Source organism: Melozone crissalis, unplaced genomic scaffold (assembly GCF_028551555.1).
Source record: "Melozone crissalis strain CALT ecotype California unplaced genomic scaffold, PUWL_Pcris_2 ptg000066l_1, whole genome shotgun sequence".
NCBI lineage: Eukaryota > Metazoa > Chordata > Aves > Passeriformes > Passerellidae > Melozone > Melozone crissalis.
Window position 1 is genome coordinate 7,051,537 of NW_026535844.1, and position 15,669 is coordinate 7,067,205.

Below are 15,669 nucleotides of genomic sequence, written 5' to 3' on the forward strand. Positions count from 1 at the left end.
TTTTTTACAAATAAATCCGGAACCTAACAAAACTAAACTTCTGCTTAGATGCTTTAAATTGTCGATGGGCTAACTCACGACGTCCTAATGTTGTTTTTCTCTTCACCTTTTTATTTATCCTTTGGCAAATTAAGCCTCTTTCAGTTACTTGCTTTGCTACTCCAAAAATCCCAGTGCCTCCATAGTTTCTTTAAAACTGATCACGCAACACTTGAGTACCCCAGTGGGTTTTCTGATGCATGTCTTCTAATATTTTCCTAGAAGCACATTTTGTTAGCTAATTGTCTCCCATCAGGAAGTTTCCATTTCCCTGATGTATCTTGTTCACTTCCTATCTTGTTTAATTCTTTTTTCTTGGCTTCCCTAAACTTTGTAATTTCCAGTTTTTCCTCGTTTGGAGTTAGTATTAACTTACGTCTTTCAGCTCCATTTTCTGCTGCATCCTTAGCTTTGTGATGTGCCCCCAGTTTGCCCAGTTTGCCTCTCCTTTGGCCCGGGCCGGGTTCCCCCTGCCTGCAGCGGCTGGGAGCAGCCGAGAGCCCCGCGCTGCCCATCCCGACCTGTCCCGGCTCCATCCCCGCTCCTGCCGCGGGCTGCGAGGGCTGCGGGAACGGGGCACCGTGGGTGTGGCTGCTGCTGGGGGAGGAGGAGGAGGAGGCAGGGAAGGGCAGGGATGAAGGGGGAGGAGGAGGTGGGGTTAGAGGGGAGGAGCAGGGGGAGGGGGAATGGAAGAAGAGGAGCAGGAGGAAGAGGAGGGACAAAGGCGGATCAAGGCTGAGCTGAGGGAACCACACCTTCGATCCCTGCCTGAATTCGCAGCCCCCACCTGGGGAGAAGGGGGACCCCCAATCGAAGCGTGACCCCAGCAGCTGGGACAGGGGGGAGCTGCTGAACACCAGAGGGGAGGGACCAGGGACGGGGAACTCCTGGGAGGCTTTTTCAGGGCTGAATCTTGGTGTTTGGGAGGTTTTTCTGGAGCCCAGGTGGACAGTGATTGTAGAGATGGACTCAGGCAGAGGGACCTTCAAACTGAGTGTGTATTGGGGAAGATGAAACAGGAAAACCTTATAAATATGATTATCTGGTAGAAGATTTTGGGAATATAGAAAGAATAAGGAAGATTGAAATGAAAGCAAGCTTTGAGATACCTCAGTTAGTGAATAACTGGAAAACAATGGTGTGGCCAGCTGAAGGTAATCCCCTTTTGATGAAACAATTCCCTCTGCTTACAGACAGATCCAAGGGTCAGAGCAGACCCTACTAGCTCAGCAGAAGGGGTCCAAAGAGGAGTTTTTAGGGTGTGAAATGTAACACAGTATGGTGATGTAATGATTCTTATAGGCTGTATGTAAATGCTGTAGGATTTGCATCTGGTACCAGATTGGTTAGTGAGAAATAGAATATTCCACACAGAAGAAGATTTATTGTATTGTAACGGGACACTTACTCTCTTACGCTTTTGCTCTCTTACTCTCTTACCCTCTCCTCCTCTCTACCCTTCTCTTCTCTTGGGCCTCCTCTGAGCTGTGGCTGGCAGCTCCCAGCAGGGCCCTGCACCCAGGCCCTTTGCAATAAACCGCAAGTTCCACGACCTGGCTGCAGAGATCTCTCGTCTCCGTCCGTCCCGGCCGTCCTACCCCTCAACGCTCCTACAAATGTGCTCATCCCTTGTTTTCCCCTAACCAGGATTTCCCATTGCCTAGGCCTGGGAGGCTGCGAGGAAGAGGAAGATGCCCCGGGACACTGAGACAGGTGAGGAGGAAGTCAGTGCCCCTTTCCCCTCTGTGCTGCTCCATCTCCCAGCCCTGCATGGCCCCGGCTGCAGCTCAGCCCTGGGGGGATCTCCTTGCCCTTGCCTGTGGCACGGAGGCAAATCCCATCCTGTCCTTGTCCTTCCTCCCCCAGAGCAGGAGCTGAGCATGGAGAGCAGGGAGGACAAATGCCCGCGGCAGAACCTGGTGGAAGAGGCCGTTTTGAGCGGCTCCACGGCGCAGGAAGCCAACGGGGAGGAAAAGCCCCGGAGATGCCGCACGAGGAGGGGCTGCAAACGCAGCCGGCGGGGATCTGAGGGGGAAAGAGCCAGCCTGGGCCGGGAAGGCGGCCGGAGATGGAGCCAGAGCTCGGAGCTGGTGCTCCATGAGCAGCTCCATGATGGGGAGAAGCCCCACACGTGTGTGGAGTGTGGGAAGAGCTTCAGGTGGAACTCCGACCTGATCAGGCACCAGAGGATCCACACTGGGGAGAAGCCCTACGAGTGTGGGGAGTGTGGGAAGAGCTTCAGCGTGAGCTCCGACCTGATCAGGCACCAGAGGATCCACACTGGAGAAAGGCCGTACAAATGTTCCGAGTGTGGGATGTGCTTCAGCCACAGCTCCAGCCTGATCCAGCACCAGAGGACCCACACTGGGGAGAGGCCCTATGAGTGTTCCAAGTGTCGGAAGAGGTTTAAGACCAGCACCCATCTCCTCCAGCACTATTGGATTCACAGGGAGGAGAGGCCCTTCCAATGCCCCGACTGCGGGAAGGGATTCAAGCACAACTCCACCCTCATCATCCACCGGCGCATCCACACTGGGGAGAGGCCCTACGAGTGTGATAAATGCAGGAAGAGGTTTCAGAACAGCTCCAATCTCCTCGTGCACTATCGGATTCACACAGAGGAGAGGCCCTTCCGCTGCCCCAACTGCGGGAAGGGATTCAAGCACAACTCCAACCTCATCAGACACCGGCGCATCCACACTGGGGAGAGGCCCTACGAGTGTCCCCAGTGTGGGAAGAGCTTCTCCAGGAACTCTCACTTGACCCAACACCAGCGGAGGCACCAGTAGGGGAAGCCCTGCGAGTGCCCCGGGTGCGGGCAGAGCTTCGTGCGCTGCTCCAGCTCCATCCCCCACTGGAGGAGGCACTTTGGGCACAGCCCAGGTGAGCCACATTCCCTGTGATCCATGTTGGGAACTCAGCTGGCTGCTTCTACTTTTAATTTCACCTTCATTTTTTTCTATTCTCCATCTCTTTGCACTGCAGAAGCCAAGAGGAATAGATCTGTCACCTCCAAACCACTGAAATCCCAGTGAAAACAGCTCAATCTTACCCCAAAAAGAGCACAAACCCACCTCAAAAAACTCAATCGCATGCCAAACTCACTCGATTCCGCAGCCATTAGGCTGAGATGAAGTTGGGAAATGATTTAGAGTTGTGGGATGGAGATTGTGTGGGGCTGGGTGTGTGGGATGTATTTGACAGCAAATAAAACTCTGAGACTTACTGATTTCTCTCCTGTTCATGTTCAGTCTGTTGCAGTTCTGTTTGCAGAGTGCCGCCTTGTCAGCTCGTTGTCTTGGTGTCCCCTTTTCTCTCCTGCCTCTCCTTGCCTGCTCTGTTTCTCTCTCAGTGTCTCCCTGGACCCATGGACCACCAGAGACCCTGCCCTGATTTAACTGACCCAGGCACCACCAGAGACCCTCCCTATATTTAATTGCCTCAGGGACCACTCAATACCCTCCCCTGATTTATTGCCCCAGTGCCCACCAAAGACCCTCCCCTGATTTAATTGACCCCTCCCCTGATTTAATTGACCCCCCCACCAAAGAGCCTCCCCTGATTTAACTGACCTTTCCCTGTTTTAATTCCACTTCCCCTGATTTAATTGACCCCTGCCCTGATATAGATGACCCCTCATTCCCCACAGACCCTCCCCTGATTATTTATTATTTTATTTCCCAATTACTATTTCAATTCCCAGTCCCAGGCGCTGAAGTCCTGAAGGCTGGCAGGGAAATGTCTCTGTAGGATTTTGCTCCATTTCCCTTCAAGGGCGGGAACATCTTTTCCTGGATGGGAGCTGGAATTGCACACTTTTGGAATGTGTGCCGGGCAACACGGACTGGGATCAAACATGGACTGAGATCAAATAGGGGTTGGGATCAAATATGGACTACGATCAAACAGGGACTGGGATCAATTATTGATTGGAATACTACAGTGTGGTGTAAACTGGACTGAGCTTATATAGACTGAGATCAAATACGGGCTGGGATCAAATATTAATTGGGATAAAAATGGACTGGGATCAAATATGGACTAAAATCAACTATGGAGTGGGATAAACTGGACTGGGATCAAATCAGGACTGGGATCAAATATGGCCTGGATCAAATATGACAGATTTTATGGACTGGGATCAAACGTGGACTAGGATAAGCTATGGACAGGGGTCAAATATGGACAGGGATCAAATATGGATTGGGATCAAATGGACTGGGTTCCTACAGACTGGGATAAACTGGACTGAGATTATATAGATGTCGTGGTTTGAGAGGAAGTTAGTTTTCTGGGATATGAAGTGGTCAGGCCAATAGGTGCTCACATTTGAATACTGGCACCTGGTTTGGCCACTGGGGACATTGGATACGCCTCTGAGAACTCAGGGGTTAAAAAGCAGAGCACTCCCGGGGGAAGCTCTCTTGGGTTCCAGCGAGGGAAGCAGGTCGGACCTCCCCTGCCCAGCTCCTGGCTGGTTTGGGGCTGGGTGAGGTAGGCCTGGCCCGAGGATGGAAGGGTGGAAGAGCCCCGAGAGGCATCGGGCAGCCACACCTCCCCCCCAGGAGAGAGAGAGAGACAGAGCCCCTGTGCCACCGTGAAATTTGATATCCTGTGCTGGCAGCACAGCCCGGCTGGCGGAGAAGGGCGGGGGGATGCAGGGAGAAGGGGTCCGGCAGCTGTGGGAGCTTTGGGCGGGTAGAGCCCGAGCTTTTAACCCTTTTTCGGACAAGGAAAACTTTGCAGAACATTAACCTTTCCTAGAAGAGAGATAAGAGATGAAATGGAAGAAGGAAATGTGCAAGTGTGAAGGTCTGGGCAAGTGAAAGATGTCGGGAGAGTAGAGAAGAATCTTAGGTGGGAAGAGATGATGGAGTGGCCTTAGCTGGACTTTTCCTGTATGGCCATGGACAGAACCATGTTTCCTGTGACACAGAGACTGCATCCACGGGGAGGCAATCGCTCAGAGCCAAGAGGGTTCAGTGTTGGTACCCCTCAGCCCCAAGGGGTGAAATTTGGGGGGCACAGGTGTCCCAAAGGTGAGAATGTGCCCTTTTTGGAACGGGACAAAGCATCCTTAAAAGGATAACCCTAGAAGCAGCTCTGGTCCATGTGCAGTGGTGAGAGCACTGGGCATGGAAGGAAGAGGTCACAATGGCAGATGTTCTCCAGGCGGTGCCACGAGTGACGTGGAAACACACGAGGTTTCAGCGGTGTTTCCTGGGGAAGCCTATGGCACAAGAAGGACTCCTCCCCTCTTGATGAACTGAGAATTCATTACCTAAAGGGTGGTGATGGACCGAGAGTTGGTAATTTGTGGGATAGGTGTATTGAAAATTTGGTGGGAGGGGGAGGAAATGTTTTTGGAAAGTTTTCATTTTCCCTGTGTGTTTCTTGTTACTTAGAGTTGTAGTTTAGTTAATAAAGGTTTCTTTTCTTTATTTCTAAGTGGGGGCCTGCTTTGCTTATTCCTGGTCACTTCTCACAACAGACACCAGGGAGCATATATTTTCATGGGGACACTGGCATTGTGCCTGCATGAAACCGTGACACCTACACTGCCAGTTGGCCTTTTTCCACCTCTCCAGCCATCCCCACAGAGCATTGGCTACCATCCATGAATCAGTGTAGAGGTAGAGCTTTGGCCATTTCTTTCCCTTAGCAATGTCCAGGGCCAGCTGAACAGCTTTGAGTTCTGTAAGTTGACTTGATCCACCTTCTCCTTCAGCAGCCTCTGCCACCTGTCGTGTGGGGCTCCATACGGCTGCTTTCCACTTCTGGTCCATCCCTGCAATGTGACAGGAACCGTCAGTGAAAAGAGTGTAGCGCGTTTCCTCTGGGGGCAGTTGGTTATAGGGAGGAGCCTCTTCAGCCCGTGTCACTGGTTCTTGTTGCTCTTCATCAGTAAGACCAAAGTTCTCACCTTCTGGCCAGTTTGTAATTATCTCCAAAATCCCAGGGCGATTCAGGTTTCCAATACGGGCGCACTGTGGGATAAGAGCAATCCGTTTACTCCATGTAGCGTCAGTGGTGTGGTGGGGGGTGGGAACCTTTCCTTTGAACATCCACCCCAGCACTGGTAGTTGGGGTGCCAGGAGGAGTCGTGCTTCCGTGCCAATCACCTCTGAGGCAGCCTGGACTCCTTCATAGGCAGCCAAGATTTCCTTCTCTGTGGGAGTGTAGTTGGCTTCTCACCCTCTGTAGCTTCAACTCCAAAATCCCAGTGGTCGGCCTCGAGTCTCCCCAGGCACCTTCTGCCAAAGGCTCCAGGACAAGCCATGGTTCCTGGCTGCAGAGTAGAGCACGTTCTTCACCTCTGGTCCTGTCCTGACTGGGCCAAGGGCAACTGCATGAGCAATCTCCTGCTTGATCTGGGCAAAGGCTTGTTGCTGCTAAGGGCCCCACTGGAACTCGTTCTTCTTGCAGGTGACCAGGTAAAGAGGGCTCACGATCTGACTGTACTCAGGAATGTGCATCCTCCAAAAGCCTATAACACCTCGGAAAACTTGTGTTTCTTTCTTATTGGTGGGTGGAGACATCGCTGTGATCTTGTTGATTACGTCTGTAGGAATCTGATGCCGTCCATTAATAAGGCCTCCGATCAGCCTTATCATGAAGCAGAGCCTTGGTGCTCAGGATCTCAGTCCCTGAGGAGGGACCGGGTCCCGAAGCCAGCTCAGGCCAATGCCACGGGGCTACCTTTCTAGCAAGCCTGGTGATATTCAGCTCTATAGTGATTAGCAGCTCTTAGGACCTCAGCTCTTTGCTTGCTGGGTAGTGGAGCCCCGGGCTTGAGGCAGCAGCAGACGGAGAGAGGAGAAGGAGAAGGCAGAAGCTGTTCCACAGAGAAGGCTTTATTTGGGGGTTCGCGAAGGGTCTCAGCTCTTCTTCTTCTGAGCTAGTAGGGTACAGCATGCTACTTTTATATGCTTGGCAAGTATCCAAACTTGACCAATGGCAAGGGATTAGGGGGACCATAAAATGACCGATAGGTAAAGGCTACCATGGCATTGTCTTACATGGTTATAGAGACAGGTTATAGGGCAGATGTCCATGGAGTCAGGAAGCTTCCTTGCTGCTGTGTCAGCGTTCCTTTTGTTAGATTCTCCATGGTGCTTTTGCTAAATGTATGGGGTTTACTACAGTCCATCTTGCCACTTCACTGCCAGGAACTGAATCTCACGAGCTGGTCCCTTTACCTTGACTTTTTAATGGCAAAACCAGCTCCCAGGAGGATTTGGATGATTTCCTTCCCTTTCTCAAACACTTCCGCAGCTGTGTTTCCCCACACAATGATATCATCAATATACTGCAGATGTTCTGGAGCCTCTCCCCTTTCCAGTGCAGCCTGGATCAGTCCATGGCAGATGGTGGGGCTGTGCTTCCACCCCTGGGGCAGTCGGTTCCAGGTGTGCTGCACTCCCCTCCATGTGAAAGCAAACTGCGGCCTGCATTCTGCTGCCAGAGGAATGGAGAAAAATGCATTGGCAATGTCTATAGTGGCAAAGCACTTTGCTGCCTTGGACTCCAGCTCATACTGGAGCTCTAATATGTCTGGCAAGGCAGCGCTCAGTGGTGGAGTCACTTCATTCAATGCACGGTAGTCCACAGTCAATCTCCATTCTCCTTCAGGTTTTCGCTCAGGCCAAATGGGGCTGTTGAAGGGTGAGTGGGTCTTGCTGACCACCCCTTGGCTCTCCAGCTCTTGGATCATCTTTTGGATGGGGATCACAGCATCTCGAGTGGTTCTATACTGTCGTCGATGCACTATGGATGTTGCAATTGGCACCTGTTGCTCTTCTCCCTTCAGAAGTCCTACTGCACATGGGTTTTCTGACAGTCCAGGCAAGTTGTTCAACTGCTTGACACCCTCTGTCTCTACAGCAGCTATTCCAAATGTCCATCTGAGTCCCTTTGGGTCTTTGAAATAGCCACTTCGGAGGAAGTCTATGCCTAAAATGCATGGGGCTTCTAGGCCAGTCACAATAGGGTGTTTCTTCCACTCATTTCCAGTCAGGCTCACCTCAGCTTCCACCAAAGCAAAATCCTGTGATCCCCCTGTCACACCAGCAATAGAAACAGATCCCGTCCCCACATGTAATCCTTCCGTAAGCCACAAAGGTCCTTCAGGGAAAAAGACCCAATATTTGCATCTGATCTTGCACCTGCTGCTTTGACTCCTGATTTTATGTCAGGAGGCATTGAGGTTCCTTCTCCTTCATCATCATCATCATCCACTGGTCGATTGGTCTTGTCCGTGCATTTCTCACTTCTAGTACTGGCAGCAACAGCCATTGGTTGAGGCTTATTTTCTGGTTTAGCTGCTGGCTTAGGCTCACTATCTGGTTTGGCTGCTGGCTTCGAGCCTGGGCTGTTGGCTGCAGCCTGAGTCACCGGGATAGTTGCTGATTTATCTCCCTGCCCCCCTGCCTCTCTCTGCTGCCCGACAGGATCTAGCAGTGAGCGATGAGCACAAGCCAGGGCCCAGCTCACTGCAATGACCTTCCTCTCCTTAGGCTCATCCTGGTACTTCTCTTGCAGATATTTCCCCACCTCAGCTGGGTTGTGAATTTGCTCATGGGGAAAATCCCAGACTATAGGGTCAGAGAATTCCTTCAGGATTTGGCCCATATCTTCCCATTTCCCACACCACTTAGGATTTTCCACACCGGGGTCTACTCCTGAGTCAGGGGTCTCATCAGCCCATCTAGAAATCTCAGCCCTCATCCTAGAGAAGCAGCAGGCTGTATAGACGAAGGTTACCAGATTGAATACCAGAAAGATGGTTTCTTTAACGTTCAGGGGAAACTCAACATCCTTCACTAGTGATGCAACAGATTCATAGGACAAGAAGGAAAGCAAAGGCTGAAAAGCCTCATCCCCTGCTGCTCCTCCTCTAACAAACTGGATGCATAACCATAGCCATGAACCATTCATACCTGGAGCAGACCCCAGCATGTTTATAAACTTTTTACACATCATTACCACCAAGCCCAGCAGGATAGCGATTCTGGTCACTGCCCCTCTGCTATAAAAACTACATATTAGGGACAATACTAAAGCTATTTCTGGGTAAGAAAATAAACCTAGGGTCCACAGAGGTATTAAAATCTCAAAAAACCCTAGGGACCAGAAATGCATGCAAGCCTTCAGCCCAACAGACATTATGAATTGAAAAATCATGGCTATTAACTGCTTTATACAAACACAGAGTAATAGCAACCAAAATGCACTCAAAACAGGGTTTTTCCACTCTCTCTCGAGCCCCACGTGTTGGGCGCCAAATTTTGTCCTGGTTTAGCGTAAATTTGGTAGAGAATCTCCAAAGGGGGCCCCTCCAGAAAGCAAACCCACATGGCCCCTCCCTCCAACTGGTTTGGGAAGGATTCCTCAGAGAGAAGAGGAAAGAACCTGTTTATTTAACAGGCACAGCACCCCCAGCACACAGAATGAACAATACCGGATGACACCACTCTGAAAAAGGTGACAAATTCAGAAAGTCTCTCTCGGGGGTGGTCGCTCTGTTCTCAGTCCCTCCGGCGCTGGGGCAGCTGCTGCAGCCACAAGGTGCAAACTCTCGGTGTTCCCAGGTCCCAGTCTGGAGCAGGTTTGAGAAGGTTGAAAAAAGGAAAGGAGAAACAGTCCAGGAAGGAATTTGGACTGTTTAGCTAAACTAGCTAATGAGCAGGAGCAAAAGCAAGCCGAAGTAAGAGCCAGAGAGAGAGAGAGAGCAAAGCAAAAAGGCGAAAGCAGAACTGTGCACTGCCCCGTCTCTGTGTCCTTGATAAGAAAAACCCAAACAAAACTTTCACATTACAGATACAGTCTTAAAGGCACAGAACATATGAATGGGGATACAAGAATCGTAACGTCACCCTAGGACACACGGGTGTCCTGAACAGTGTCATCCCATTGTTATCCTTTTGATACTAATTCTGTTTGGTTTTATTTTATCAGTAGTCCTATTCATTATTAATTGGAGCATGAAACAGCTGACAAGATTGACGTCTATATTCATGCACACAACTTGGCTGATGTACTCTATCTACACTTTGGACATCCCCATGACATTTGACACAAGGCAGTTATGAATGAAGCCTATGTGTTTTGGAATAATCCTTGATTTCCATTTATGATTTTGTGGAAATTAGTTTCGATTTTTAGTGAATTGTTTTAGAAAATAATTTTTTAAAGTTAATGCTTGTATTAATATGTGTTGATTGCTTTTGCTTTTGATTATTTGTGACTGGTTTTAACCCTTTAAATATTGTTTTAAAAGTAATATTGTTTTAATTAATCAACCATTTGTGAAAATTATTATGATAATCAATATTATGTTTGTTTATTGTTTCCCTTTCCCCCTCCTTCTCCTATCCTTTCTTTTCCTTCTCTCACTCTCTTTTTCCTCTCTTTCTATCATCCCTATTTTTCCGGGTTATACTACCAACGTACGGCGAGTTCTGCAGACTCATCAATGATGCTTGAGAGTTCTGCTGATGAAGATCCCTCAAGACAATCGTGACTCACAAGGTCATGTGAGAGTCTGTCCGAATTTTCCCTCATCTGCCTCACAATCGTCATTGGGGGACCACTGAAGAGAAGACACCCCCTGTCTGAAATCTCTGTCTCCAAGGGAGAAAGTCATGTGCCTGAGACCTGAGAGCGTTGCTAAGCCATTGTTTTCATAGGTGTTCTTTGCTGTGTGCTACACTGAGCCCAATGAGAAGAAGAAGGGGCACCGTGCCCTTTTTGCAACAACAGCCTTGGGAGCTCTCCCACCTCTCGGCCTGGCTGGACTTCTCCTCAGTTTCAGGTGGTCCCCCCACAGAAGACCCTCACCTGTTTTACAACCACCGTGACAGACAGACTGGGATGGAAGGAGCCTCTCCATCAAGGACTGAGACATGGAACCCCCATGTGAAAAGGCCCCTCTGCTCCTTCCAAGGACTGGGACTGAAACCCCCAGCCCGGGGCAGGTGTGTGGGGGAGGCAAGCTGACCAAAGCGAGATGTTTGCCTGCAGGTTGTGACCCCTGGACCAAGAAGACAATGGCTCTCGCTTACTGCTGAGAGCATGGACTACCTGTTACATCTATTCCTCATTGTATCTGTTTCCCCCCCCTCGCAATTTCCAATGGAGTTATCATAATAAAAACCTCTCAGTTACTGAGAGACTTTGAGATCTCCCTGATGTAACAGGCGGATCCTGGACTGGACTGGACCAAAGGACTTTGTCTCTACGTTTGGTAGCTCTATCCCCCTCTTTCTCTCTCTCTCTCCTTTGTCTCTCTCTTCCCCCATCTTTTTCTCTCCCTTAATCCCTCTATCGCATGTCGGTTCTTCGTGCATCCTGAGATCAAATCCATGAACCATCACGAAACCCGTCCATGAGAACGGATCGTGACACCCCCCGAGGATCCCTCCCCAAATTCCCCCCCAAAGGCCCCCAGCACCCCCAGACCCTGCTAAAACCCCCGCAAGTTCCCCCCAGACCCTTCCCAAATCTCCCCCAAATGTCCTCAAGACCCCTCCCCAAATTCCCCTCACGACCCCTCCAGGACCCCTCACCTGTCCCTGCGCCTCCTCAGCAGCTCCCGGAGCCCCCCGTCCTCTCCCAGCCCCTCCCCCGCTCTCTCCAGCGCCTCCCGCAGGACCCGCCCGAGCCCGGGGCGGCTCCCGGGGGTCCCTGAGGGCGTCCCGGGGGGCGGGGGGGGGCAGGGGGCGCCCGTTCAATGCCCGGCCCCATAGTCAGGGGGCGCCGCTTGAGGCTCGGCTCTGATTGGCTGGAGTGGTGCGGGGAGGGCGGGAGTTGGTGAGGGGAGACACCCGGTGATTGGTTGGTTACATAGAGGGCGTGGTGATAGACAGGAGAGGGGCGCGGGAGGCGGGCTTTGCGGAGTGGAGACGCCCAGTGATTGGTCAGATTGAGGAAAGAGAGGCGGGCATTGCTGAGGGGAGACGTGCAGTGATTGGTTGGATCGGGCGCATGAGAGGCGGGTGTGTCTGAGGGGAGGCATGCGGTGATTGGTTGGATCGGCGCACGGGGAAGTCGGTGTTCCTGAGAGGAGACCTGCAGTGATTTGTTGGTTTGGGGCAGGGTGCGCCGTGATTCGTTAATTTGGGAGATGAAGTGCGGTGATTGGATGGTTTGGGGCAGGACGTGCCGCTATTGGCTGGGAAAAGCCAGGGATTTTTAAGGGAACATTCCCGGTGTTTTGGGGAAAAATTCTCAGATTTTTAAGGAAAAATTCACATTTTTTGCAGGAGAAACATTCCCAGTTTTTTGAACCCACATGACCCAAATAACCCAACTAACCCCAAAATACTCGAAATAACCCCCAAATAACTCCAAACAATACTTAGAAGTCCCTCAAATAACCCCAAACAAATCCAAATAACCCCCAAAAAAAGAAAACAAAACCCAAATTAAGTCAAAAAAAACGCAAATGACTTCAAGTACACCTAAAAAAAGCCCTATATAAAACAACATAAACCCCAAGAGCCTCAAATAATTCCAAATAAGCCCAAACAAACCCAAATACATCCAAATATACCCAAATAAACCTAAAAAATTTCAAATAAACCGAGTAAAACCCAAGATAAACCACAAATAGTCCATAAATAACCCCAAATAAACCCCAAACAAACCCTAAATAAACCCTAAGAAAACCCAAGTAACCCCAGTTCCTCCCATCTCCACCCCAAAACAGATCCCGACCAATCAGAATGTGCGGTACTGATGACGTTCCACTTGCTGGGCACAAACTCAGAGCACTGGCCCCGCTCAGCGATTTTCAGCCAATCAGCGCCCGGCCCCACTCTGACTCATCACTTGCCAGGCACATACCAAGGCCTCTCACTGCGGTAAATACTCAGAGACCGCGCGGGGTAATTTCCAGCCAATCAGAGCGTGTCTCGCTGATGACTCATCAGTTGCCAGAAGCGGAATATGGGGGCGGGGGGCGGATGATGACCCTGGGGATGGATTGGAGACCCCACGTTAATCCAAAACGGGGTCGGGACCCCAAAACGGAGCAGGAGGGGCCTGGAGCCCCCAAAACCAAACACGAGCGAGAGGATTGGGAGAACGATTGGAAAGGGGAGCGAGGGCGGGGAAAAGAGGGGGGTGAGACCCCAAAAATGAGCTGGGAGGGGAATGGGACCCCCAAATTGAGGTGGGAGGGAGGTGGGACCCCCAAACAGGATGAAGCCAATTTTGTTCCTGGAATATGTAAAGTACTTTACGGATATGCAAAATGTCGATGAATATGCAACAGGCTGATGTCATGGGAGACAAGGACAACTGAGCAAAAGTTGTTATGGCCACGAAGACCCCCCTAGTTATTTTCGAGGACACCCCTAATTATTCTGGTTTTAATTACATCAGCCTGTTGCATATTCATGGCCCCTCATGCATATCCATAAACTAATCTACATATTTCAGGAACTGTTTTACATGGCCCATCCTTGAGGGTGTCTCCCCATTTCAGGAGCCTCCACTGAAATGGAAAATGAAAACCCCCTCCCTTTTACTATTATCATTGTTATTATTATTATTATTATTATTATTACTATTATTACTATTACTACTATAATTACTATTATTATATTAATCAATTTTGAAATTAAGGGGCTCTCAGGGAAAGATACGGGAGTAGAAATAACAGTTCTTTATTAGGAAAAATTAAAAATATAAATGCAGTAGTACAAACAAAAAAACCAGTGACACAGTCAGAATCCTCTGGGAATCCAGTGAAAAAGGTTGATCCTTTAGGAATCCAGTGGAGAACATGGCTGATCGTTTGGAATCCAGTCGGAAAAAGGGCTGATCCTTTGGGAATCCATTTCTTATCCCCCAAAGACAGGGTACAGGAAGGGCCGTGGAGTTATTATAGGGCATCCCAAGGGTGGAGTTGGGGTTTGGGTCAGGGGAGGAGTTCCTAGCAACACAAGAAGGGTGAGATCAAATTCCTGCCTCTTGGCAATGGCAGCACTCCACACAGAACCTGACCCCAAATCCTAAATTCCCTCTAAAACAACTGAAAAGTTATGGAACTTCAGATATATTCGAAGCTTCATTTAACCCAGTTTTGGGTGTTTTTAAAGGATGAAGGTGAAGCAGAGGAAAATTAAGGCCAAACCAAAAGGAGAACCAGCCAGGTGTGTTCCCAACATGGATCACAGGGAATGTGAGTGACCAGGGCTGTGCCCAAAGTGCCTCCTCCAGTGGGGGATGGAGCTGGAGCAGCGCACGAAGCTCTGCCCGCACTCAGGGCACTCCCAGGGCTTCCCCTACTGGTGCCTCCGTTGGTGTTGGGTCAAGTTAGAGTTGCTGGAGAAGCTCTTCCCACACTGGGGACACTCGTAGGGCCTCTCCCCAGTGTGGATGCGCCGGTGGGTGATGAGGGCAGAGTTCTGCTTGAATCCCTTCCCGCAGTCGGGACAGCGGAAGGGCCTCTCCTCTCTGTGAATCCGATAGTGCTGGAGGAGACAGAAGCTGGTTGGAAACCTCTTCCTGCATTTATCACACTCGTAGGGCCTCTCCCCAGTGTGGAAGCGCCGGTGGTTGATGAGAACGGAGTTCTGCTTGAATCCCTTCCCGCAGTCGCGGCACTGGAAGGGCCTCTCCTCTCTGTGAATCTGATAGTGCCGGAGGTGACAGGAGCTGGTCTTGAACCTCTTCCCACACTTGGAACACTCGTAGGGCCTCTCCTCAGTGTGGGTCCTCTGGTGCCTGATCAGGTTGCAGCTCCGGCTGAAGCTCTTCCCACACTCCCCACACTCGTAGGGCCGTTCCCCAGTGTGGATCCTCTGGTGGCTGATCAGGCTGGATCTCTGCCTGAAGCTCTTCCCACACTCCTCACACTCGTAGGGCCGTTCCCCAGTGTGGATCCTCTGGTGCACAATCAGGTTGCACTTCCACCTGAAGCTCTTCCCACACTCCACGCACGTGTGGGGCTTCTCCCCATCATGGAGCTGCTCATGGAGCACCAGCTCCGAGCTCTGGCTCCGTCTCCGGCCGCCTTCCCGGCCCAGGCTGGCTCTTTCCCCCTCAGATCCCCGCCGGCTGCGTTTGCAGCCCCTCCTTGTGCGGCATCTCCGGGGCTTTTCCTCCCCGTTGGCTTCCTGCGCCGTGGAGCCGCTCAAAACGGCCTCTGCCACCAGGTTCTGCCGCAGGCATTTGTCCTCCCTGCTCTCCATGCTCAGCTCCTGCTCTGGGGGAGGAAGGACAAGGACAGGATGGGATTTGCCTCCGTGCCACAGGCAAGGGCAAGGAGATCCCCCCAGGGCTGAGCTGCAGCCAGGGCCGTGCTGGGCTGGGAGATGGAGCAGCACAGAGGGGAAAGGGGCACTGACTTCCTCCTCACCTGCCTCAGTGTCCCGGGGCATCTTCCTCTTCCTCACAGCCTCCCTGGGGGTGGCAATGGGAAATCCTGGTTTGGGGAAAACAAGGGATGAGAGCGTTTGTAGGAGTGTCGGGGGGTAGGACGGTCGGGACGGACGGAGACAAGAGATCTCTGCAGCCAGGTCGTGGAACTTGCGGTTTATTGCAAAGGGCCTGGGTGCAGGGCCCTGCTTGGAGCTGCCAGGCACAGCTCGGAGCAGGGCTGAGAGAAGAGAGGGGTAGAGA

The 15,669-nt window shown here is 51.1% G+C and overlaps 1 protein-coding gene across 1 annotated transcript in view; it reads right to left on the reverse strand.

The window, feature by feature from the left end:
* The window catches only part of LOC128945489 (zinc finger protein 850-like), a gene marked incomplete at both ends in the record, with an annotated part of 93,420 nt that overhangs the window by 36,759 nt on the left and 40,992 nt on the right, over nt 1-15,669 (reverse strand). Inside the window, one exon of the mRNA XM_054289255.1 lies at nt 14,342-15,013. Coding sequence (XP_054145230.1) covers nt 14,342-15,013 — 672 coding nt within the window. The remainder of the gene's footprint in view (nt 1-14,341; nt 15,014-15,669) is intronic.